The sequence below is a fragment of the Girardinichthys multiradiatus genome, chromosome 5 (genome assembly GCF_021462225.1).
Source record: "Girardinichthys multiradiatus isolate DD_20200921_A chromosome 5, DD_fGirMul_XY1, whole genome shotgun sequence".
NCBI lineage: Eukaryota > Metazoa > Chordata > Actinopteri > Cyprinodontiformes > Goodeidae > Girardinichthys > Girardinichthys multiradiatus.
This window is the reverse complement of record NC_061798.1, coordinates 8899756-8927567: the sequence shown is the minus strand read 5'-3', so window position 1 is coordinate 8927567 and position 27812 is coordinate 8899756. Positions and strand designations below refer to the sequence as shown.

The 27812-nt window shown below is 39.9% G+C and overlaps 1 protein-coding gene across 2 annotated transcripts in view; it reads left to right on the top strand.

Moving 5' to 3' along the window:
- stx8 (syntaxin 8) overlaps positions 1–27812 on the top strand; it is a 65262-nt gene extending 37450 nt beyond the window's left edge. For both annotated transcript variants that reach the window (XM_047364391.1, XM_047364393.1), the window contains 2 exons: positions 9003–9104; positions 27121–27812. In XM_047364391.1, the coding sequence (XP_047220347.1) occupies positions 9003–9104; positions 27121–27185 (167 nt within the window). In that variant the 3' untranslated portion in view covers positions 27186–27812. The remainder of the gene's footprint in view (positions 1–9002; positions 9105–27120) is intronic.

Below are 27812 nucleotides of genomic sequence, written 5' to 3'. Positions count from 1 at the left end.
TCGTGTGAGAGCAACATCTGTCTCCCATTGGTTTCTGTGCTCTTAATAGCTCCCATGCCTTAAAAAATGCAGGTTTCACACATATAGTTTTTGTCTGCGACTGAAAGACTTTGTAGGTAGCAGCAAACCAAAACAGGAATCCAATATGTTTTTTTGTCTTACTAGATTTTAGCACAGTAATGGCATACTCATGTAGCACTGCCCTAAAGTGTTACAGCAAGTCAAATTCAGATTGGATTCATATGGTGTGTTTTGAGTTCTGTTGACCATAAGACACATTTATTTATCCACAGACAGAAACATACATACACTCACTCTATGTTTCACAGATCACTGGGTATCTTCCGGCTTAGTTTCTTACCCAAGGTCAGTTTGCCACGTAGTGGGGGAAACTGCAATCAAAATCACAACTTTCAAATTGCCAGACAATTGTTCTCCTCAGTTTCTCTGTTATCTGTAAATTCATGTTACTGTATATCTGCTCTCATAAAACCCTTTCAAACCACGTCTGAGATACTTCCTTCTGCCTAAGCGTGGTTGAGGTTAACCCACCATCATGCTTCCTCTGAGTCAGCAAGGGGCCATCATGTGGACAAAATGGTCAGCTTGAGTAAGGTAAGACTTGTGTCACAGGGCGACGGTGGCAGTAGTGGTAGGGGCTCGTCCTGTAACCGCCGGGTTGCTGGCTCACACCTCCTCTCTGTCTGTCTCAGTTGTTGTGTCCTTGGGCAAGACACTTCACCTGCCTTGCCTGCTGATGGAGGTCAGTGGGCCCGGTGGTGCCGATTGTATGGCGGCCTCACTTCTGTCAGTCTGCCCCAGGGCAGCTGTAGCTACATTGTAGCTCACCACTGTCAGTGTCAATGGGTGGATGATTGTAGTGTAAAACACTTTGGGGTCTCTGAGGTCTTGGTAAAGCCCTGTACAAGTGCAGGCCACTAACCATTATAGCTTAAGGGTGTGCTGTAGGGAGGAGGTCAACCAACCAACCATGAAACCTGAAATTTGTAGTGCGTCCTTCGCCATTTCATACAGTCGTTAGTCTTGGTCATTTCGGGTATGAGACGGACCTGTCTGCCACTAAATGCTGTTTTGATTTAAATCCGCGTGGGAGAGATTTTGTGCACACTTGACAACCAACAGTTTGAAGTAGTTTTCTATAGTATGCTCAAAGTTTACAGCAGGGGTAGACTGTGAGCATACTATGAAAAAGATGCAGACAAATTAAAACCTTTTTAAAAGGTAAAATGTTTGGTAAAACACAACGTATTACTCTTTTTAAAAATCACATATTTTGCTTACATTACAATAAAATAACTTTTACTGTTTTAATTCTAAACAAAAAAATTATTTATGCAGCCCATGACTACTGTCAACCTGGGCATGAGTGGCAAAAAGTTTGCATACCACTGGTTTGAATGTGGTCATGTTATTCCAGTTAAAACTATCAGCAGAAAGTTATTTTGGTCAGAGGTCATGATCTCTCATGAAACCAGAATAAATAGTAATGGAATGTAAATAACATTTGCAGTAAATAATGTACAATCACATTGTGTGATCATTGTAATATTTCAGCATTTCTATGACAATAAACAAAATAATTAATTTCAAAATACTTGTTTTTCAGAGTACAACGTAGAAACAGAAAAAGGTGAAATAAATACAAAATAGTCTGGGAAATGGAGGCAAGAAGAAGCATCTCAGATTTAAAGGGTTTTATGAAAGGAGCTAAACAATAACATGAATTGCCATATTAAAGAGAAATCAGAGAGAGCGTGGTCTGTGGTGTTTCTTAAAGTTGTTCCATTAGAACTGTCACACCTTTAGAAACATCTTTAGAATTTCAAAAAAAGACATTCATGTGGTAAACCATCTTCCATTTAAGACCTAAAATTTTATCAGTTTGTTCATAGAAAAACAATGGAGGAGTCTTTTTAGCTGCTCCCTTATTCAGGGGTTGCCTCAGAATGTTAGTAACAGTTTTTAGTAGCAGTTTTTAAGCCAGATGCCCTTTCTTTACCAACCAATAATGGAACCCGGGTCCCCCGTATCAAGGATGCGTACTTAAGTATTCCTCATAAAATGAAGAACATTATGGAGAACCATGAACATCGTCTTCATCAGACTGTCGTAACAACAACAGAGTGTCTTCAGTCAGAGGCTTCTTCAGATCTGCTGTAAGACAGACCTACAGGAGATCCTTCCTGCCCACAGCCATCAGCATCTATAACAGCTCTTTGAAGAAATCTGCATAATATGAGCTGCAATAACATTTAGTTTTCCTTTGGGGTTAATAAAGTAGTTTTGAATTGAATTTTTATTTAATTCAAACAAGAATTCAAACAATAATAAATGATATACGGGTGCTGATGTGTTTGCTCCTTCACAATTTCATTCCTTTGCAGTTTTGAAACTGTCTCCAAAACTTTGTTATTCACCATGCCTCAGTTTGTCGCGTTTGGTACCTGCTTTGACAACTGATGATTTCATTTCCTATAATCTGCTTAGTGCAGTGTGGGACAATTTGGAAAAGTAATTCTGATGGATGATACTTACCAGCTGGAGGTTGGTTGAATTCCTGGTTTGAGAGGGCTATGAGAATCTGTCATACTTTATAAGAGTCAAGTGGACCAGAGATGATAACCAAAATAAACAGAAATGGTATGTAACAATAAAGTGTAGTTTTAAAATAACATGAGTTTTATTACACCTACATCTCCATAGTTCAGCAAAAACCCTTGACTGCAAAGAAAAATAAACTGATACACAATGGCTTAGTACAAGGGCACAAACGGTTTGTTTATAGCTAATAATTGGAAGAAGGAGTGGATCAACTAGTGATGTTTGCGTAAGAAATGGGGCTTTGAATTAGCAAAAGAGCACGTTGACCCAAACTCATGACAGAGTCACAGAGAACATTTCAAGTTTCTTCTGGAACTTAAACAAAACAAATTTCCCAGTTTTGTTAGTAACTCTAAAACCGATTGTCATTCACATTATTTGATTAATATTGACACTTTGGTTTCGGCTGCTCCCTAGCTGTTTCTGTGTTGTGCATATAAAAAAGCCTCACAAATATTTCGTTGTTGTTTTTGTTTGAGTTAACAAGTCCCAAGGCCAAATAAGCAAGCCGGCTTTGAGTTGCACATGCAGCGAATATAATTACGGAAAGGCTTTATTGATTGATTTCACAGCAAAAGGAATCAGCTCATTATTTGTTTACTTTAATTTACATTCAGTCACTGTTCAGAGTAGAAACAGAATGTTCTTCTGAGACTGCGCCTTAATTGAATTTATTTCAGTTAAGATCCTAAACACATCTTAAGATGGCAGATCCAAGCCTGAGCCAGAAGCTGTCATATGTGAAGTAGAGAGTTGTAATAGGAAACTGAGAAATGTGTTGTTGGACAGCATAATAACATCCTGAACTGAAAGGCTGTTTATGTGAAAGACCAATTAGTAGTTCTACATCCTTCCTGATAAATAAATGGCATGTTTCATTTCAGCTATGGCTAAAGATTGAGTCATATCTCTTGTTATGTTAGGTTATCCATTATTACATTGAGATGCTACAGTTTGACTGAAACTGAGTCAGGAAACTTGGCACCGACTGACTATCAACTTCCTTTATGACTAGTTAGAGTGTCATCCGGCATAAATGGCTCGGTGACTACACCCTTTTCCTGACAGTAAAGGAAGAGGTTTTCTTAGTCTAAATTGCTGCCTGATGCTTACATGATGAGGTGGGAGTCTCTAGAGACACAACATACCGCAGTCTCACATCTCCAGTCTCCTCAGCTTAACCCCCTCTTGTTCTGGCACAGCCACATGCACATGTTTCACTTTATTTATTTATTTTTTCAATTCTGTTCCTCTAAATTACTCCATATCACTCAAAACACAAACTATCATGTGTAATGGGGATGACTAATATTTGGATAAATGTTACACAAAGTAAAGTAAAATTCAAATGCTGGAAACAACTTTGGGATGGATGACTGAATTCCCATAACCTGGAAATCAGTCAAATAGTCCAATTTTTAAGGAACAACAAAACCTTGAAGCATGCAGATTAAGCACCAGTTTACCATAAAGCAACTGCAAAAAATAAGAATGCTTCTAATTCCTAAACGTATATACACTCAATTGTCCCTTAGGTTGAAAATTGATATGTTTACTTCTTATGTAAGGTGACTAACACCCCATCTACATTACGCTGCCATTTATTCCTTTGTTCTTGAAAAAGATTGGGGCTAAATACTTACTAAGACCTACACCAACATGTGGCAATGATGTCAAAATCAAATACATCAAAACTGAGAGGAAGAAGATGCTGACCATGGCTAATGCCACTTTCCATTTCAACATACATGTTGAACTGGTATAATAACATGATATAGATAGAATTTATACAGTGTTGTGCCACTGGTTCAATGAAAAATAAGGTGAGGCAAATACAGGTCCTTCTCAAAATATTAGCATATTGTGATAAAGTTCATTATTTTCCATAATGTCATGATGAAAATTTAACATTCATATATTTTAGATTCATTGCACACTAACTGAAATATTTCAGGTCTTTTATTGTCTTAATACGGATGATTTTGGCATACAGCTCATGAAAACCCAAAATTCCTATCTCACAAAATTAGCATATCATTAAAAGGGTCTCTAAACGAGCTATGAACCTAATCATCTGAATCAATGAGTTAACTCTAAACACCTGCAAAAGATTCCTGAGGCCTTTAAAACTCCCAGCCTGGTTCATCACTCAAAACCCCAATCATGGGTAAGACTGCCGACCTGACTGCTGTCCAGAAGGCCACTATTGACACCCTCAAGCAAGAGGGTAAGACACAGAAAGAAATTTCTGAACAAATAGGCTGTTCCCAGAGTGCTGTATCAAGGCACCTCAGTGGGAAGTCTGTGGGAAGGAAAAAGTGTGGCAGAAAACGCTGCACAACGAGAAGAGGTGACCGGACCCTGAGGAAGATTGTAGAGAAGGGCCGATTCCAGACCTTGGGGGACCTGCGGAAGCAGTGGACTGAGTCTGGAGTAGAAACATCCAGAGCCACCGTGCACAGGCGTTTGCAGGAAATGGGCTACAGGTGCCGCATTCCCCAGGTCAAGCCACTTTTGAACCAGAAACAGCGGCAGAAGCGCCTGACCTGGGCTACAGAGAAGCAGCACTGGACTGTTGCTCAGTGGTCCAAAGTACCTTTTTCGGATGAAAGCAAATTCTGCATGTCATTCGGAAATCAAGGTGCCAGAGTCTGGAGGAAGACTGGGGAGAAGGAAATGCCAAAATGCCAGAAGTCCAGTGTCAATATCCACAGTCAGTGATGGTCTGGGGTGCCGTGTCAGCTGCTGGTGTTGGTCCACTGTGTTTTATCAAGAGCAGGGTCAATGCAGCTAGCTATCAGGAGATTTTGGAGCACTTCATGCTTCCATCTGCTGAAAAGCTTTATGGAGATGAAGATTTCATTTTTCAGCACGACCTGGCACCTGCTCACAGTGCCAAAACCACTGGTAAATGGTTTACTGACCATGGTATCACTGTGCTCAATTGGCCTGCCAACTCTCCTGACCTGAACCCCATAGAGAATCTGTGGGATATTGTGAAGAGAACGTTGAGAGACTCAAGACCCAACACTCTGGATGAGCTAAAGACCGCTATCGAAGCATCCTGGGCAAAGAAATCTCAAACTACAGCTATTTTGGGGAGAATCTTCAGCCTCGCACTTCTTAGTCATGTTAAGGATCTTCTTTAGGACTTTAACACAGTTGATATCTATGTTATCTTCACCTGTTAGTGCCGCCAAGGTATTAAATTTCGTTTTGAACTGTCCAAGTAAAAATATGTATGTTCAGAGGTTTTTTTTAAGGTATTTTTTCATCACTAGTGGCCTTTATTTTAATTTTTTTGACAGTAGGCAGACAGGAAAGAGGGGTAGAGAGAGGGGGAGACATTCTGCAAATGTCGCCGGGTCCGGGACTCAAACCCGGGACGGCCGCTTCGAGGACTGTACATGGTCGCGCGCTTAACCCCTACACCATCAGCGCCACGCCCGTTTAGAGGTTTTTTTTAAACAGTTTTTTCAATTCGAAACCACTATAATACTTTTTCCTGTTATTGCTTGTTGTCACAAAAAATCAAGACAAGGTACAAACAGCAGAAAATCTACAACAAGAATATTTTGGAAAACTATTTTTGCTAAATATTCTTGTTGGTAGGGAGAAGGCATTATAGCTGAATAAAATACAATCAAGTGAATAAAACAAGATGTAGATGACCTCGGGTTTCCACTGCGGTTCATTTATTCACTAGAAGCTGATGCAAGCCTGAGTTTGCCTTTCCTCAACAGTGAAATGTTTCCGTGTTCCTATTTACTAAGCCACGTTTCTCATTTTCTTTGGACTTCTTCAATTCAGAAGGCTACTGGACAGCACCCATCATCACCGCGGGAGCAAAGATAAAAAACAGGCCACCAATCCGCAGCTCCAGACACACAGACCTATGCTTTTTTATTTGAGTTGTGTTCTGTTGTAAATCTCCTGATTTATAACAAGAGCAATGAGGCATGTTGTTACTGAATGTTTTCCTTCATAAGTTTCTTCATGTGTTTATTCATAGCTTTCTGTCAGTGAGACAGTTGGAATCTAAAGGGAGACTGATGGATGGCCTTTACTGAAGGCCTTTTTTAATGTACTTTTTGTTATTGGTGATCAGATTTGTAGAGGTTCCGGTCATGGTCCTATTATTTTAGTTTGTTTTTAAGTTGGTCAGTATAAAATAATTTTTTTCTCTAAGCAGTGTAGCATTTTATTACATCTCTATAACAGATATAGGATTTAGCAATCTTCTCACAGTTTTCTGTTTTCATTGTTGAGCTAGAGCATGGGGAAGGCCATGTCAACACAGCGGCTCCTTCAAATCATGTTGGCTTCAATTTAAGCGAGCTTCATGTAATAAAAACATTTCTACAGGACAGACCATGGCCGGTATCCTCCCATTCATTAGAATAGCTGCTTCTTTAAGACCACTAAAGCATCATGAACAGCAATGTTGTGAATAAATACTAAATTAGAAAGATATTGAAAACATTTAAAAGTTTAAACTTTTCTGTGCTTTATAAAACTAATAAAGCCTCAAACCTTCAAGTAGGGATGCACAGATATAAAACTTTGGGCCAATACCTGTATCTGATATAAAGATTGCTGTAGTGGCCGATATTATATATATCACTACCCTTTCAACACCATGACAGAACAACCACACCACTGACATTGCTTCTCTGGTTCAGTTAAACATCCCACCATCCTGTGCTGCCTCACTATCATTGTTACATGCCCAAACAAATACCAAATGGCCACCCTCCTCCCCTTCTCCTCCAAAAACATATACCTAAATGCAACAAGATGGAAATAAACATCGGCTGTTAATATTAGCCCAGTGTTACTCATCGGACCAATATGGATATGTTAACAATTGCATTGGCTGATTCTGATGTTAATGCCGATAGATCTTTACATTGGGTGTGTGGATGTGAGTGTTTTTATGTGTACACATGATAGTTGGGGTGTGTGATTGTGACTGTGTGTGCCTGTTTTTGTGTCAGGTTAGGTTTTGGACTGCTCCCTCTCCTGGATCAGTTTAGGCCCTCCATCAAATGTGGGGCCTATTTAATCCCCGCCACACTCTCTGCCGGTAGCTGGTGTCTCTACCTGCTGGTGTATTGGTGGTTCACGGTGTCCGGGGCTGGGTGCTTTGGTGTGTGCCGACTCACTCCCGGTGGCAGCTTAGTAGGGCCTGGGCCCCATTGCTCTGTCAGGCGTCTGCTTGGGGGTGATGTGCCCTGGGGTCTCCGGGTCCATGGCTGGATCTCCTCCGGCATTGATGGCTGCCAGCGAGGCCTGTGGGCTCGTTGGTGCAGCTCCCTGGGGCTTCTGCACAGTGACTGCTGGGTGGTTCCCCTGGGGCTCTCCTCTGCTCTTCTCTGGGGAGTGTTGTAGTAGTCCAAGCGAGGGTCTTCCTGGGGTTCCAGTGCTCTGGGGGGCCTTTGGATGTCTCTGGCTCAGATCTCCTTCGTGTCTGTCTCTGGTCCATGGGGGCAGGTCTGTGGCTCCTAACACTTGCTATTGCATATTTTTATGGAGAAACCTTGTATACACAAGCGCGCTCACACTCAGACCCAAGGTGTTTAGATTTAGGTGTTAACTGATACACAAATGTTCTACATTGAGCCGCATTTACCACTAAATGCATCTTGCATTCATAAGTACCGTGCACTTTTTGGTTACACCGCTGTTGTTACATATGTTTCTACAGGTGCAGAAGCAGTTTCTTTTGCTTTTTGCCCTACCTCTCTCTCTCTCTTTTTTGCTTTATTTTGTCTGTTTCGTTTCCATCTCCATATCCATTGCAATTGAAATAATCCCAAAGCAATTTCTAATAAAGTTTATATATATATACCTATCTATAGATATATATATAGATATATCTATATATATTTTAAGTGGAGCATTAAAGCGTTAGCCGTGATGCTCGACTTGTGAAAGTAAATCTGTTGGGCTTCTTCCTGGCACTCACACAACAATTCTGAGTGCTACTCTGCTGGACAGGACACGTTAAAGAAAGAATGCAGATAAATCGCGCATCCCTAGTTTCAAGGCAAAAAACCAGCATCATTAAACATGAGAAAGAAGCAAGTACAAAAAGACAGATATTTAATAAATACACTAACTTAAATTCTACTAAATTCATAACCAGTTAAAGGCTGAATAAAATCATTACATATTTTATTCTTTCTCTCAACACTGATGATATTTGGCGCTTATTCCAAACATGTGGAGCTACGAGGAAAAAGACTATTTTTAGTTTCTGCTTTTTAGTCCAACACAGAAAAAAGTTTTTTTTTGTGAGAAATTACCATCTTGATTATTGTATATCAGTGAGTAAACACATATGTAATTTTCCTTTTCTTTCCCTGTCTTTGTCTCAGAAATCATCGACGACCTTGCGCATCTTGTGGATAAGACGGATAGCAGGATTCAGAATGAGACACGCAGAGTGAAGCTGGTAGAGACCAAGTCAGCTTCATGCGGTAAGCCTCATCTTCATCCCTTCACACATGTCAGCACCCCCAATAAATATGTGTACAAACTTAATTAATCTTTTAGTGCAACACCGTCATCTCACACAGAAAGATTAAAATTTACACCATGGGACAAAAATTCCACTTCAACAAATAATGCAAAATTACTGGTGTCCCAATTACTTCCACCTTTATAAATTCCTATAGAAAATGTAGCTGAAGGATTATTTTTTATTTCTGCTTTACGTTTGGTAACTTGATCAGTGTCTAGGAACTTTTCATTATTTATCCATGACTATTTTCCTGGGTAAATATGATGTAAAACAAAGGCCTATTTCTCTTAGCTACTCCTCAAAGTGGTGAAGACAAGAAAACATGCCATTCAAGTAAAGCAGATGTGTGCTAATATTCATAAGCCAGGGAATGGCTACAGGAAAATAGCTACTAAAGGGACTTTGCTTATATCTGCAGAGCAATAAGTAAAACATTTAAAACAACTAGGAGCATGAAAAACAAAGCTGGGCAGAACCCATGTTTATCGTTCCACCACTCAGAGCTCACAGGAAGATAGGGGAGTGTTGGACCACTTGTTTGCTGAATATTGGACCATTTGCACGTTGCTGGACGCCACTATGCCTTTCCAACGTCATCGGCCATTTTGTACCGCAGGATAATCTGTCCTACAAAACCCAGCGGCCACTGCGGCTGATATGACGGGGCCGTCCCAGGTCTGACGTCACAGGAGGCAATATAGGAAGGCAAACATTTGAAAGAAGCTGCCTTCAGCTGGAGACCTTGACACGGTTACCACGCAACTGAAGCATCCTCTGGTGAAGAAGAGGTCCCACATGGAGTCTTCATTTATTCTCCTTCGTTGGCCAACGAAAAATTCATGAACGAGGTTTCTGGAATGAGAAGGCCAGAAATTTCACTTTGCCGATCGAAGACGTTAGTTTAACACGTGACCAAAACCACGGCATTTCAAGGAGATGCAACTTTCCCTCCTTGTTTGGTTCTAGTCGACTGCTGACGGTCAGATCATATTTTTCCTTTTCGCCAAGGAGGCCAAAGGACAAAGATTGACCGCTCTTCCCGAAGTTAACTGTGGAGGCACATTAACTTCCAACTTCCGCCCTCCTCCTCTCTCCCTCTGCTCAGAAGGAAGACTTCAACAAAGTAAAACTCATCCATTTATTTTTATTTTTTAATTTCTTTATTAGGAATAGCGTGGGCAGGATAGAGTACGATTTTTAGTGCGATTAGAGTAGCCATTTAGAGTCTAATGTGTTCTGAATTGTATGTGCATGCCATTGTTTTGAAACTTGCTGGTACCTTCGGAGGCCACCATGTCTCGCAAGGGTGTCTTTACCGTGCAAACACCTGCGCGCAGGTGCGCTATGAAACTGGACCGTTATAATGACCTTACGGTGAAAATCAACCATTTTCTTTGTCTTAAACTTCATGTTTTACTGGTTTGCTGCCAAAAGGGTTTATGATCCTTTGTGTGGGCTGAGTTTTACAACCTTGCTGGGGGAAGGTTTATGACTGCCCGTGTCCCACTGAGCTACACTTTGGGAGGGGCGCACCCAAAGCTTCGTTCAACCATATTCCCCTAATATTTTGCCATAACTGCTGGTTGATTCCATACACACCCACTGCTGTTTTGTTTTATTTTGTTTAGTTAGATATTTTGCCCTTTTTGTGTAGAACTTTGCATGTTTGAGTAGGTGAAGATTATTAAATCGGAAGAGCGGATTGAATCAGGCTGTGATTTAATAAATATTCACATAGATAAAGAGAAGGCGTTTTGTGTTTATTTTGTGCAAGAGTGATTTGTCAGTCAAGATAAGATTAAAGTTCCACACGTTTCGGCAGAAACTGTTGATTAAACAGTGACATCTCTGGTATAGTTATCAATTATTTCTGAGTATTTAACGGTTGTACTTATCAAAGGTGTTGAGCCACAATTACAACACCAGAGGACATCTCTGGCTTCGATTCATAAATGAGGATTTTGGTTAAGAAATAAATTTTGTCAAATTATGATTGTTAATTATAATTCTTGATAAATATGAATTAATCAATAATCATAATTCCAACAGGTGTTAAAAAAAAAAACTAGCTTACCGTAGCGAAAAGTGGCTTCTCGGGGTCATCAAATCTTATTGACAATCTACTCTCCAATTTGTTGTTTGGGAGCAATGGTAGGAAGAATCCTTTCCTGTCCTACCATCACAAATGTAGACACAAACATAGAATTTAACAAACTCTCCTGGGACCTGAAGGGGAACTGTGCCTTGGTCAAATTAGACTGAAATCGAGCCTTTAAGCAAGAAACACACAATGGGGGTTTAGTTTGAAACAGAGGATGAAAAGCACCTCATCCCCACTGTTAACTATGATGGAGAGTCTGTGGTGCTCAGGGTTTGTTTCTCTTCCAAAGACCCTGGGAAGCTTGTTGGAGAGCATGTCATCATGAAATCTTTAAAAGTTTTTCCTGTGAAATAATCTGGTGGCCTTTACCAGGAAAATAAAAATGGGTTGTCGCAGGGAATTTCAGCAGGATACTGATCCATGTGGCTACATAAATACAGAAATAGTTAATTAGACAGAAATTAACTTTCCGTCACCATCCTCACCCCCAGATCTAAATCCAATAGAAAACCTGTGAGATGAGCTGAAGAGAAGAGAGCATAAGAGGATCCAGGATTCTCAATGATCTAGAGATCATTGTGCAAAGCAAAATGGTCAAATCCCCCTTTATATAACCCCAGCGGGGGTGCCAATACGTGTGGCATCAGGGATTTTGTTAAAAAATAGATTTCTTAACATGGGAATTGTTTCCATAATGTCAGTGTCACTACATGAAAACATACGTAAGCAGTGAAATGGACCAACCTGAGAAACAACAGTTGCTTATGTCGAAGTATTTCCTACATGGTGCATGAAAGTTAGTTTGGCTCTGTAACTACCTGTGATACTGGCTTAGAGTTCTGTCTGTGGCAAATTATTAAGTATGGCATTCATTACTAAATGGAGTCCACCTGTGTGTAATTTAATGTCAGTATATATGCAGCTATTCTGTGAAGCCCTCAGAGAACATTAGCCAACAAACAGCATCGTGGAGACAAAGGAACACAGCAGAAAGGTCAATTATAAGGAGAACTTTATTCAGAGATGCCTGACAAAAGAAAAAAAAAAGTTTGCAGTGTGCACCAAGCCATGTAGGGGTCACAGCAAACATTTGGAAGAAAGTCCTTTGATCAGATGAGACCAAAACTGAACATCTTAACTGAACATGCAAAATATGCACTATTCTGTGTGACGGAAAACTAATACCGAACACACCATTCCCATAGTGAAACACAGTGGGGGCGAAATCATGCTTGGCAGATTTTTTTTTCAGCAGGGACAGATAAGCTAATCAGAGTTGATGAAAAGATGGATGGAGCTAAACATCCCGGAAGAAGCAGCAAGACTACAACCCTAAGCATACAGGTCCTTCTCAAAATATTAGCATATTGTGATAAAGTTCATTATTTTCCATAATGTCATGATGAAAATTTAACATTCATATATTTTAGATTCATTGCACACTAACTGAAATATTTCAGGTCTTTTATTGTCTTAATACGGATGATTTTGGCATACAGCTCATGAAAACCCAAAATTCCTATCTCACAAAATTAGCATATCATTAAAAGGGTTTCTAAACGAGCTATGAACCTAATCATCTGAATCAACGAGTTAACTCTAAACACCTGCAAAAGATTCCTGAGGCCTTTAAAACTCCCAGCCTGGTTCATCACTCAAAACCCCAATCATGGGTAAGACTGCCGACCTGACTGCTGTCCAGAAGGCCACTATTGACACCCTCAAGCAAGAGGGTAAGACACAGAAAGAAATTTCTGAACAAATAGGCTGTTCCCAGAGTGCTGTATCAAGGCACCTCAGTGGGAAGTCTGTGGGAAGGAAAAGGTGTGGCAGAAAACGCTGCACAACGAGAAGAGGTGACCGGACCCTGAAGAAGATTGTGGAGAAGGGCCGATTCCAGACCTTGGGGGACCTGCGGAAGCAGTGGACTGAGTCTGGAGTAGAAACATCCAGAGCCACCGTGCACAGGCGTGTGCAGGAAATGGGCTACAGGTGCCGCATTCCCCAGGTCAAGCCACTTTTGAACCAGAAACAGCGGCAGAAGTGCCTGACCTGGGCTACAGAGAAGCAGCACTGGACTGTTGCTCAGTGGTCCAAAGTACTTTTTTCGGATGAAAGCAAATTCTGCATGTCATTTGGAAATCAAGGTGCCAGAGTCTGGAGGAAGACTGGGGAGAAGGAAATGCCAAAATGCCAGAAGTCCAGTGTCAAGTACCCACAGTCAGTGATGGTCTGGGGTGCCGTGTCAGCTGCTGGTGTTGGTCCACTGTGTTTTATCAAGGGCAGGGTCAATGCAGCTAGCTATCAGGAGATTTTGGAGCACTTCATGCTTCCATCTGCTTAAAAGCTTTATGGAGATGAAGATTTCATTTTTCAGCACGACCTGGCACCTGCTCACAGTGCCAAAACCACTGGTAAATGGTTTACTGACCATGGTATTACTGTGCTCAATTGGCCTGCCAACTCTCCTGACCTGAACCCCATAGAGAATCTGTGGGATATTGTGAAGAGAACGTTGAGAGACTCAAGACCCAACACTCTGGATGAGCTAAAGGCCGCTATCGAAGCATCCTGGGCCTCCATAAGACCTCAGCAGTGCCACAGGCTGATTGCCTCCATGCCACGCCGCATTGAAGCAGTCATTTCTGCCAAAGGATTCCCGACCAAGTATTGAGTGCATAACTGTACATAATTATTTGAAGGTTGATGTTTTTTGTATTAAAAATACTTTTCTTTTATTGGTTGGATAAAATATGCTACTTTTGTGAGATAGGAATTTTGGGTTTTCATGAGCTGTATGCCACAATCATCCGTATTAAGACCATAAAAGACCTGAAATATTTCAGTTAGTGTGCAATGAATCTAAAATATATCAATGTTAAATTTTCATCATGACATTATGGAAAATAATGAACTTTATCACAATGTGCTAATATTTTGAGAAGGACCTGTACAACCAGAGCTACAATAAAATGGTTTAAATCAGGGATGTCCAAGTCCAGCCCTCCGGAGCTACCACCCTGCAACTATTAGATGCATCCTTTCTCCAACACACATGAATCAAACAAATAACTCACTACCAGGCCATTCTGATGAGGGGATTCAGCCATTTAATTCTGTGTTGGAGAAGGGATGCATCCGCAATTTACAGGACAATGGCTCTACAGGACTGAAGTTGGGCACCTCTGGTTTAGATCAACGTTAATCAAACTATACATTTTTGCTAAGACTTGGAAACTAATGTTCACACATGCCCTCCATCCAATCTGACTGGACCAAAGCAGTTTTCCAAAAAATAATATGAATCTATGTGTTAGTTTGGCCCAGTCAAAGACCAGGGAATAAATCAAAATTAGAATCTGTGGTAAGACTTGAACATTGCTGTTTACAGATTCTCTTCATCCAATCTGACTGAGCTATATTGCAAAGAAAAATGGACAAAAATGTCCATCTCTGTGTGTGCAAAGCTGGTAGAGACATAATCCAAAAGATCTGCAGTAAAATTTGGTTCTCAAAGCATTGATTCTTGTGGGCTGAATACAAATGCATGCCACACTTTTTAGGATTTTATTCATAAATAGATCCTTAACAATAATCCACTAATTTGGGTTAGTGGATCAAAAAATCCATTGACATTTGTGGTTGTAATGTGGCAAAATGTGAAAACCTTTAAGTTGCATGAATACCTCTGCAAAGCACTTGTATTTGGACAGCTTAAAGTGTTAACTATTAGTTATGCTAATCATTCAGATAGTGGACAGGGTCAGAGCTGTTGCTGACTTGGTCCTCAGTGCAGAAATCATGGTGCTTAGTGAAAGCTGAGAACATGGTGGTGATGAGGACAGGCCTTCTAAGTATGGAGCATGTTGCTGAATAGTGGGAGGGCGAGCTCTGTTTGTCACGCCTGCTAACATGTTGCTGGCTTTTAAAGGAGATCTCTTGATGAATCCTACAAAGTCTGTTGAGGGTTGCACATCAGGTCATGACATCAACTGCTTTAAAACTCTACATTTTGCATGGCTGACGAGTTTTCTGAAAAACATTTTCTAAAGGCCCTTTTACCATAGATTCCATTTATGTCTCTCTTTTTGGGGTTATGCCTTTCAAAGGGAAAAGGCTGTGATAGTTAGCTAGCTAATGCCAACCTTTGGCGTAGGCAACCTTAGCAAAGCCCTTTTTTCTTCTTCTTTGCCTCGTGAAATGCCAGTCTCTGTTGCCGTGGCTTAGTCTGCATTGTTGCGCCCCAGCTAACAGGCAGACACAGAGCTCGCAAAGGAAAGGTCAGCCTCCAGAATTCTTCTTTCTCTTGGTTGTGTCCCCATGGTGGCTGAGTGGGAGTATGTTTGACAATCCCAGAGCTCAGATTGTGTTAGTATCTGGACTCTTGTGGTTTTGTCCAACATGTTTCTTTTTATTTTCCCGTCTCCTGCCATCTTCCACTCCTGTTTGGGATTGGAGAATATTTATGGCCCTGGTTTGTGCATGTCTTGTGTGTATCAGAACAGTCATGAATGAATTAGGACACTATATGAAAACCAGTGTTTTTCTTACATATTAGAACATATATTAGGGCCGACTGGGACTCACTGGGAGTGGTTGTCATGCAATTGGCGGGTTGTTGGTTTGATTCCAGCTGCCTCAACTACTACATGTTCATGTGTCCTCGAGCAAGGCACTTAACCCATTTTTACCAAATTTGAAATGTAAGAAAATTGCATTTTTTAATTATCCTACTATGTTGCATATTTCTTAGGATTTTATTGTAATTTTTTAACAACTGTACAGTATTTCTTTCTTATGTTGTAAATTTGCCCTTACTGTACACGCTCTCATTTCTTATTTTTGTTTTTTAGATTTGTTTTATTCTTTTACATTTATCAATTCGCTTCCTTCCATTGCTGTCACTTGTTGCTTGTATACCTGAATTTCCCCACTGAGGGTAATTAGGGACATTTCCATTCTATTCTGTAATATTCTATTCTATTCTAACTCAGAGTTAACTCCGTGCAAATTGATGTATGAATGTATGTGTTTGTGAATGTGGCTGGGGTTGTGAATGTGTAGTGTTATAGCGTTTCAAGTGGTCAGTTTGGCTAAATATAGGATATATAATTTCAATCCATTTGCCATTTGATATCAGTTTTAACTGCACTGAAAATGTTTTTTTAACATAACCAAACTGAAGAAAATACATCCTAAAACTTTTATAAATGTAATTTTAAAAAGAGATTTAAAGATGTCTCAAAAGAATTTGCCATCAGCCATTCCTCTATCTGAAGAATCGCCTACAGAAAAGGACATTTAAAACATCTGCCAACATGCCCAGGCCTGGTTGTTCAAGCAACTTTACCCTGAAAGCAGCCTACAAGATGCTAAAAGAAGTCTCGAAAAACCCTAAAATATCATTATAAGACCAACAGCTACTGGTGACAATTGTGTTTGGATGTTCAATCAGAATAAGACAGTACAAGTTTCACTTTAGCGGAAGTTGTACAAGGAGGAAACCTTTGTTCTTTTTACGTTCTTTGGACAGATAGTCAGATTATTTGGACACCAGAATAAAGGACATGTTTGGTGTGAAACAAATACAACATTCAAGCAATATAGCTCCATACCAACTGTAAGGCACTGAGGTGAAAGTATCATGGTCTGGTAATGCTTTTGCTGCAGCAAGATCTAACCATCATAGAAACTACCATTAATTTTAGGTGAGACCATATGTAAAACAAAACATTTAAGCTAAAGCAGAGCTAAATCCTACAACATGACAGTGAGCCAAAACATACCAGCAAACTGACTAGCTGAGAATTATTAAATGAAAAGTCCTGGTCCGAGTCAAAGCCCAGATGTTAAACTTACTCAGATGCTATGGGGTCACTTGAAACAGGCTGTATATGCAGGAAGCCCCTCCGACATCTCACAACTGAAAATGAGGAGTGCGACAAACTTTCCTCAGGCCGATGTCAGAGACAGATGGATACAAGAAGCATCTCAGTGAAGTTATTTCAGCCAAAGGGGCTAACACTAGCTATTGGGGGTATGGTGTCCTAACTTTTTCCACAGTTAAAAAAAACAATTTCTTTGTTCACATATTTTGTTAAATAACTAAAACAAGGTTATTTGCTGGTATTTAACTGTTGTTAAATCATTTCTCTTCCAGTGATTAAAGAAAAAGATTAGGTGCGTGAACATTTCTTAATAAAGGCTTAATGTTTCATTAGGTGCCCTAATCTTTACACGACTGTACATGCGCTGTCTGTATGCAGGTATTTTGCTTATGTTTTAAGAGCCAGCTATTTATATATGTCTAGAAACTATTCATGCACATGCCTGCTGCAGTGTTGTGCCTCTTGTCTTCAGGGATGGAAAATTCCCCTGTGATCCTCTTCACTCTCACCTCTACGCCTTCTTTCTATTTCTTTCATTCATCTCTGTCATCCGTCTGTTCACCACCTCAATTGTTTGACACTCATGTTTGTGTCAAGCAAAGAAACAAGTGAAAATACTGCATGCCACAAGACGTTTAAAGGGCTTTCCCTCTTTTGCCCTGGCAGTGTGTTTATAATTCCTTAGCTTTAAGGCTGTATTTATTTTTCAAAGCTCTGCACATCCAAAGGCAGCGTTTGGTATTATGTCTCAGACACGTCCTTACAACGGTAGGATTGTCAGGGTTTGACAACAGAAGCCATACTAAACATTGCTGTTGCGCACACTTGCTCACTGTAAATGCTTCACCAGTTTTGCTGCTCTAAGCACATATCGCTGCACATTCTCACCTTTTAAGTCAATGAATTATGTGGTCATTTTTCTTCTTGCAGAAATTCCTCCCCTAAAACATTCCTGGAGACTGCAGAAAAAGAAAAATGGCTGTTGGGCTCCTACCACACAGCCCTAAATTGTGCAGCACCCTGCAAGTAATTCTGAAGCATGAAAAAACCTCTTCAGCTAGCATGCTGAACAATCTGTAGAGAAAAGAGAAAAGTTCACATTTTAACAAAATTTCAGCCATTCGGGTAATTTTGTTTTGTATGTTTTCCAACCAACGACCGCACCACACCAAAGCCCGCCCAGGTCCCACTAACCACAAGCCTCTCCATGTGGACCAGTGGTGGATTTTCATTTGGGCAATATGGGCAGTTTCCCAGGACGACATGAGAAGGGGGATGGGATCATTAAAACCCTATCAAAGAGGTGTGTGCGAAGTAGGAGGTAAAACTTTGAGAAATCACCCAAACAAAGCATCTTAAGGCTCAGTTATAGTCGAGCTTCGGGGTGTCGCACAGGGCTCCGCTGAGGGCGGCAAACCTGAACAAGCGCTGTAGGTGTTTATACTTCTTTGTGATGCTGCGGCAGCACTTTCCAAAAACACAGGGGGCAGTATGCGGGATAACCAGTGGAAATGTAGAAAAAGAGAGAAGAAGCGCTTCAGGTAACACCAAAAATGGCTGTGTCAAAAACACTTCTTATCAACGTGATTCTGTTTCTTGCAAAGTTTCAGATTCATAACAATAAAACAATGAAGAGGAAAAAGCTTTTTGACCTCTTTGTAAAGAATCTTAAACTGTACCTAGATACAATTTCGGACTCTTAACAATAAAAAAGCCATAAAAATACATGTTAAGGCATGCAATCTAACTTTGTATCTGGCATTTCTTTTCCCCTTTTTTGTTTGTTGTTTTTCTGTTAAGCTACTCTCTTCCTTCTGTTCATGAAGAAGTGATTTATTTGTGCGTGAAATGTTTGGACCTTCAACTACGCTCATTCTGAGTGTAGAGCCATGTGTGTGGTCTGTGACAATTTACAAAAATCTGGAGGTGCACAACCAAGCGCGGCGACAATGCGTGGGGCCTTCTCGCAGGGGCAGGGATGGCGCGATTGTGTCACTGTTGGCGAGCTCACCCTTGCACCCTGTTCAAGTATAAACCTGGCTTTATGCAGCATCACTCTACACTTAATAGTTTGAAGGCAGAAGCAAGTGTCTTTGACCCAATTTCTTCTTAATAGCAAGCCGGGAGACATTGCAGTGGTTCTATGTACCTTACGTTTGTGCACATAGACAAGCAATTGGACTTCGGGTCCACTTTGCGTTTGATGTACAGACATTTAAAGCATAAGTTTACATAGCTTGATGGGAAATTAAGTGGGTTTTTGTTTAGGCCCTGTGCAAAATTCCCTATGATGGAAAACGCCCTGGAATATCTTGCCTTATGTTAAAATAAAAGTGGTTTAGCCTAAAGAAAGAGCAAAACCAAAAACATCCTCTCCGTCATCGCCATCATGTTAAACAGCTGTGTATTTATTGTTTATTTATACTCTGAAAAAGTACTTGCCCCTTTACATATTATCTTCATCTATTTTGTCACACTTAAATGTTTCAGATCCTCAAACAAATTTTAATATCAGATAAAGAAAACCGAGTAAATACACAATCAGTTTTCAAACGATGATTTCATTCACTAAAGTGGAAAAATCATAAATCATGAATTAATTGTGATTAAACTACATTTTGTTAGAACGCTGAGCTAAATTACACCAGCCAAACCAAGGCCCGATTGTTTCCTGGTCTGCAGATATAATAAGTAACCTCTCTGATGGCTGAAATATCTCAAAAAGCAACACCATCATTTAAAAAATTTTAAAACAGTTCAAAAACACAGTCATTGACATCTATCAGTCTAAAAAGGGGTACAAAGCCTTTTCTAAGACAGTAAAACATGCCAAGGCAGCTGCAGTCTGTAGCTCACATACTGGCTTCCTTTAACTCTTCATTTTGAGATAAAAACTGTTATTAAGACTCAAGACTTACCAGGAGTTTAAGTCAATTCTCAAGTCATTAGGCCACAAGTCTAAGTCAAGTCTAAAGTCTTTTATTTTTGCGATTTGTGTGCAACTTGAGTCGGAGTCTCAAACTCAAACCATCCTTAAGGAACAGAGCTTCCCTAATTAACAAAAAAACAACAAAACAAATTTTCAACAAACATTTCAACCACAAATCTCTTGTCTCCACATAATAGTTGGATGAACCTCATACCCAGTCATTACCGCTCCTGTCAGCTGATCTTTGGCCAAAACTAAGAAGTGGTTTTTAGTTTAGTTGGATTAGTGTGGCAGATTAGTCTGCAGGACTAAAGATCTGTTGGAGTGAGGTCTGAGGCAGAAGATCCCAACAAACAGCATCAGTTCATCAGGACTCCAATCGACTTGGCTAATCTTCAGCTTGTAGAGAGCCAGTCCACCAGCCCTGTAAAACCCAGAGATGGCTTGAATCCCTAGTTGAGACTACAGGAGTCGGATTAGTTTTACTATAACTGCAACAATGATTCTGCCTATGAAGTGCAGACAAATTTTTTTTCTCTGTTGATTTGAATGTTACTTAATGTTCATGTTCCTTGTTGTGCAAATTAAGGTTCACTGGTTGAGAAAACAAAAACAATAATATTTAAATATTTGGGTTTTATATGTTATTAATCAATTTTTCACATTTGAGACCTTTTTTCAGTGTCATAGGTCTGCCTCAAGATATATGATTAATTAAAGAGTTTTTATGTCTCATTTTGCCTGGATGTCAGGAACAATAAGGTGGTCCTTATTAACGTGTTAGAAATGCAAATTACACCTACGATGCGTTCAGAGTTCCTGCAAGTTAGCTGAATACTGCATGGATTAGTTTAGTTTATATTTACCTGATAGTAGCTTAGGCTGGATATTAATGTAAAATAGGTTTTTATAAGGCAATGGTTTCAAAACTGCTCTAGTTTTTTATTATTACATTTCTACTCTTTAAAGTGCTTTTAATGGGATTCCAGAGAAAGTACCAGAGTGACTAGAGTCTTCTCTGGCTGTATGGGGCATGGAGTGATGCAGTTTCACTCCTCCCCCATCTGTTGCTGCACACTGTCAATCTGCTGGCTGAAAGACAGAATAGACAAATTCACTTGTGTAGAAGAAAACAAATCTAGTCAAAACTAATAGTAAATGGCATGGGAACCAAAGAGATTAAGCTATGAGCTGACTTGCTTGATGATTCATATAAAAGTAATAAGATCATGGTTTCAGTTTTCAAATCATGTTATTTTGACTTAAGGTTTAATAATGTGAGAATCTTCTTCTGGCTAACGCCTACTTTGTGGCCTAAGTGGGAAGCGAGTGAGGCAAAAAGAAAGAGCTAGCTTTGCTCAGTTGTTGCCTAGATTTTGCCACCGTGTACATCAGTTGAATGGTTTGTTCCTAACGTTTTCCACAGAAATCTTTACAAAATGTGCCCTAAAAACGTCAGCTAGTTCCTGACGACACACTACATGAGCATCTGTTTAAGAGTTGTTAGTAAATTACAGTTTGCAGAAAAACTCAACAGAAGATACAGAAACAAATATCTGTGTTGATTTTTTACATTCAATTCAATTCAATTCAAAAATACTTTATTGATCCCAAAGGGAAATTAAATGTTGTTATAGCTCATATTATGAAGGTTTCCTCAAAGAGCCGTTGTAGATGCTGATGGCTGTGGGCAGGAAGGATCTCATGAAAATGCAATGTGATTTGAGGTTATTTTTCAGAGGCCTTAAGTGATGCTTAATCTTTTTTCTAATGCCCTATGGATGCACAAATAAACTTGTAAAAGGTTTTGTGCTTTCCAGCTTTGTTCTAAAAAACATTGCCACGTTAATCTTGTTAACAGAAAATATGTCCCCTTCCTTCAGGGGTCATGCTCGCCTTTTGTGGTCCAAAAGGTCTTTGAACTCTAAGCAGGGGGGCATGATGGGACCATGGAGGGAGCTTCAGGGGGTTGTCTCTGTATGGTCAGGGTTCTCACCAATTATCATTTTCTTTCTGTGATTTGTCTTACTGATGCGTCTGAAAATTGCTACGATGGGATGAACCCAGACTTGGGCCTCCAGAACTCCTGGGTGGTCAGGCTGTCAACAGACACCAGCCAACTCCCTCAGCAGGGCTGTCACAGCAGAACCCTAATCTATTGGGGATGCATGGGCCAATATTGTCATTAGCCTCTAGAGTCCCTCTGAGGGTGAGGAGGTCCATGTTTAGTTGCCAGGGCAGACAGTGATGGTGCAAGGACAAAAGAAGGGCGGGGTCAGTGTGGGTGTCAACTTTGGCTTTATGACTGACTAGTATGTGAAGCTGAAGAGTGTGAGAGCCTCACTCCACAGTAATGCATGCATGGGTTACAAAGCTCATTGCTGAAAGCTGTTGTCGCTGTGGACTGTCAGATGAAGTTTCTGTCAAATGTTGGATCAGGATCAATAAAATTCTTCAGTCTGAATCCATTAAGCACTGGTTTTTGCTTACATATCATTTACATCCAACCAGAGATAATTGCTGTAAATTCTGATGTCTATTTGCTTTTAGCTTGAGGCTTTTAAAGAGTCATCACTGGTATCTGAGGGAATGTTTCTGCTTTGACATTTATGTTCAGCTCACACATGTTGGTGATTTGGGGGGAGAGGTGCTGTCTCGTCCGGTGATAACACCTCATATGCCTGTCCTGTGTGGTGTGGACCTTTGTATGTACACCTTCCTCTTGAATGAAATAAAAACACACAATGCTTAACTTATCACCGACATGTGGGAAAACAAGGCATAAGCCCTACATGTTTTAGTTTGCTTTGAGAAACTAAAAAAAGTAGACAACACATAGTGGAACAATAAGACTTTCAAGGACATCTGGACCCCCTTTAGACGTAGTTTATCCAGCATGGCTTAAACCTTGCCTTGACTCTTCACCTGTGGGACAAACGGCCAATTAGGCGGCAGAGGGGGAAGTGGGAGTAAAAAGCAAAAGAATGGGAGAAATGTAAATCTAAAAAAAGGGCTGGTTAAGATACCAACCACATGCTGCCTAACACTGGACAGTTTAGTGAGAGGTCAAGCAGTTTTGGGAAGCTATCCAACCTGCCTTGTGTTTGGATCAGTATTTTAGCCCCATTGTAGAAGAAGTTACATGAAAAATCAGATGAATGCAGCCTTTGCCGGAGGTTTGTTGGCATTTGTCTGTGCAAAATTCCTTTTAATGTGCCATCACCCTGTTTAAATCAGACTTCTGGGCTTTGACTGAGCCATTGCAACACCTTGATTCTGTGGTGACCAACTTTCAGCCAAGCTATAGCAGTCAGTTTTAAAGTTCTTGTTCTTGTTTTTTTATATGCAGTTTTCCCAATCTAAGTTGTACTGTTATATCATTTTAGACAGAAGACACATTCACCTGATTACAAAAGCCTACCTTTATTGAGATAGAGCCCTTTGGTGTTTTTCTGTCTCAAAACATTGCATGGCCCTGACTAAGGTTAGTTTATCGGGACGTCCACCCCTGGAAATATTTCCCAATCTATGACCTCTTCATCTGTCAGCAAACATTGCTTCCTTATGTTCCCCAAGTAGTAAAATCCCAAATTTCCTCCTTTTACAGAGGTGCTCAGAGGTGCTGATATTCAGTCAATCAAGTGTTTGATTAGCTACACTTGGCTGCTTCTTTGCTCTGAAATGTTTGGACAGCAATGAGGGTGGACTTGTATGTTTTTGTTTGCTGCAATCACCACAGGGTGGAATCTGTGTGTGTGTCTCGTACACATAAAGGTTGGATTCAAATAGTTTTAGAACAAGTAAAGGCTAGGTCATTTTTTATTATGTAATGGTTAGGGTTGCAACGGAAGAAGTTTGGTACAGCCCGGTTCAGCATGTACATATAGGCTACCGATGCAGAACGTGTATATAGCGGAGCTAAAGTGGGAAATCCTACATTCACAAAACAAAGCAACGTAGGACTCCCCACCAGCAGTAAAGTCGGCTGTTTGGGAACATTTTGCTTTCTAATTCAGCTTCAGCGACAATGAGGAAAGAACGGTGGACCAGCTAAAGCTTTATGACACCGTTTTTCAACAGCAATAAGGTACATAGCTCATACTACACCGAACATATTACTCACCTGATATGACAAGAGGAATGTAAAGTTCACAGGTACGGAGAAAACTCTAAAGTACAAATCCAGCTGTCTGTAGCTTTCTTTATAGCAGCAGACATGTGACCATGCACCAGTACTGTGTTCTGAGGAGTCCGTCTTACAAGAGATAGTTCCCTCCAGCTGTACTTCTACGCTGCATTCCTTTACAACTTGTACACTGGATCGACCATATAGCCAAACATCTCCCAACTGATTTAAGCATAGTTTATTATTAAATATCGACAGTTTTATTGAAAAATTCCTAGACAGCAATATTGACTGTTTTCATGTGGATTTATTGCTGTATAACGATGAACAAATACTACCAAATTTCCAGAAGGTTCTATCCTGGCCACTTTTTTAGGTCACAATTGAGTAAACGATAAATCATATTTATTCATTTTTGTTCTCCAGATTAACGTAGCGGGCGTTGATTTTTAAAAGCGAGGTACATACAGACCCGTGACTAGTGGTGTATCCTTACTCCAATGGTCTTGGTTATTAAAAGTCTTGGATGGACCGATACCCATATCGCCCATCACCTGCCATGACTGTAAATGTTAGACATAGAAAAATCCATATCAGCAGAACTCTGTTTGTATTTGATCTTGTAGGAGGTCTTAACGGATCTGTTACATTTAGGTAAGACATGGAGGTATAGCAGGGACTAGAATCGCTCCAAACACAGCATGTCTTTGCAGAAGTTGATACGTTATGATGCAGTATACCGCAAATGAACTGCGTTCCTGAATACAGAAGATGTTAAAGTTAATGAAGTCATATTATTGCTTGGCTTCTCCTCCAGCTTTTGTTTATGTAAAAACCCCACGCTGGGGCGGTAGTGGCGGTACAGTGCAGAGTATCAGTGGTGGTATGGTCTGTCCGTCCCAGTTGCTGTGTCCCTGGACACAGTGTACATTGTAGTGTAAAACGCTTTGGAGTCCTCGGATTTGACCATTTACCCTCCACCCCTTACAGTAAAAAAATCTATCATAGAAATGGATAAATGTATACTTGTTATTCTGTAAACTCACACATCATGTTTTGCTCATGCACATGCATGTTAGCTCATCCAGATGGATGTTAGTTTTCAGTTTTATTATTTAATAGACTTAAAGGTTTGTGAGCAACTTTGTTGACTAAATCAGGTGTCTGTAATAAAACCGTAATATTTCAGGTCTTTGATGAGCTGCGAGTGAAGTTTCACATGTTTTTCTTTCACTCTCGTAACATCAGTAAGAAAGAATGATAATCCTCTCAAAGCAGAATTAGAAGCAGATGCCAATCAGCTGCAGTAAAGCGTCGGTGTGCAATGAATGCATTAAGTCATTAAGAGAAGATGAAGGTATTCTGCACTGTACTGCGAACTCAGAGATCTTTGGCGTCTGAAACTGACGTCTCCCTGTTTTTCAGCTGAAAGTTTGAAAACTTTCACATTTTTTTGCGCAATAGATTTTTTTTTAAAGAAGTCCCTGAAATGAAATGGGCTGTCCTTGATTCTTCACATTTTCAGGAGGTGCTGGGTTGTTTCAGGTGAATGGAGAGAATGGAACAAAGGCTGAAGGCTGACTAACTAGTCTCATTTACTTGTTTAAAACCTTTAAAATTCAATGTTATATATAGTAAATCTTTTTTCTTACATATAGGATTTACTTGATCCAATTTACAGTAAAACTATCTGAATGGCATTAGGAATGCTTTAAAAACTTTCAGATGTTATAATAAATGTGGTGATGTGGCCATTCATGGGCAAAAGAAAGATTTATTTTAAAATGTCCACGCCATGTTGAACTCATCCCAGTGGTACGTGTATGTACTGAACAGCACTCATGTGAACAGTGCAATTCATTGTGATCGTCTGGTTTCTGCTCCATGCATGGCTGGATGCAAATGTAAGGTCGGAAACAGAATGATTTTAGCATGAAGGCATTAACACACAAGTAAATGATACTTGTCTCTCTTACAAACCTAAATTTGCCCATCTGCGATTTAAAATGTTGGTTTTAGAAGTTGGTTTTTATCCTTGTCCACTTGGTTTGGCCTCCCAGATATTAACATATGGAAGCTTTTTAAGCATCGGTTGCATCATTCAGATATTATTCTTACAATAAATATGGATGAACAGATCTTATTTATTAATTCCTCCTAATTGTTTAAAAATCTGCTTTATGTGCAATTTTTGAACAAACCCTTAATTTGAAAGGTTTTAACCAAAGCCTGCATGCCAGCATTTAGCACTTGATGCATTTTCTCCATTCATCAGAGATATCTGTAGCCCTGCACAATATTAAGAAGTCTTGCAATGACCATAATAATGGAAAATATTGTGATGACCATAACAGGTGTGATAGATGCCCATTGTCTTCTTTCCTCTCTTTCTCATCTATGCCTCCTTCACTCTGTGACCTTTGGCCATTTGCCAATAGCATCTGTGTCCGGTGTGAGCATCTGTTGCTGTTAGACTCTGTCCAACTGAATAAATATTAAATTAACATGTAAAATGCAAGTTCATAACTCTTGGAGTATATCAGCCAACAATTATTGCACTCCAACAGTCCTTTGTGATATAAATATTGCAGACAATATATCTAAACATCTCCTATTTCAAGAGAAATGAACACCTTAAAAGTTGCCTTTTGATCGATTTCCAAATTGTTAGTGACTTATTAAAATTTCATTTTGGGAAAAAAAAGTTGGAATTTCAGCTAAAAATAGCAGAGGTCATTTTCAGATGCCAATGAATTATTATTCTGAGATGACGGAGCTCCTGATGTCTGCTACCCTCACTGAGTTGATATGAAATGACCCGAGTGTCAAAGTCTTTAGGAACCTGTAGAGAGGTTTGTTGCCTTCTTTTACTGCTCTCGCCTCATTTTTGGATTTTTCATATATCTGTTTTTATCTCTGTCCCCTCAGGGATGCTGGTGGTGATCGTTCTGCTCCTCATAGCCATCGTTGTGATCGCTGTGTGGCCCGTGTAGCAGCTGTGGACGGCTCCCAGTTTGATGAAGAAAACCAGTTTAAATCACAAATGCTCACTGAAATGCCGTCTTAGGTTTTTTTTTTTGTGTCATTTTGATCGCTGGAAACGTTACCACCAAAAGAATGTAAAATAAAGGTTTCTTTGTTTAGCAGCACAGACGCTTGTTTTATACAGTTGGCTAAGGAGAGCTGATGATATTTTCTTTTCTGTCCTCTAAATATTGTCCTTTACTGTAGTAAATATAATGTTTGAATCATTACATCCTCTGATCATCAGGATGTTAAATTATGTGGCAGACTGAACTATTTTTTACCCCTGTGAAGAATTTTGTCCAAACGGTAGGACCTCCCACAGACAGCAGGAGCATTCCCTTCTACAGTCTTTCTGTGGCTGGACTCAGGTTTATATTGGGTACAGTAATTCTTCTATATTCACACACATTTATTTACCCCTGCATTACTGTAGCAGCTGTAATGACATAATTGTGTTAGGATTTTCTAATGTTTACCGAACAGATCATAGCCAGACTTAACAGCTCGACTGTGTTACTAACATGATTCCTTTACTTCCTCATAAATCATCTCCACTTGTAATTTCTAATAAATGACATTTCCAGTTAATAGTC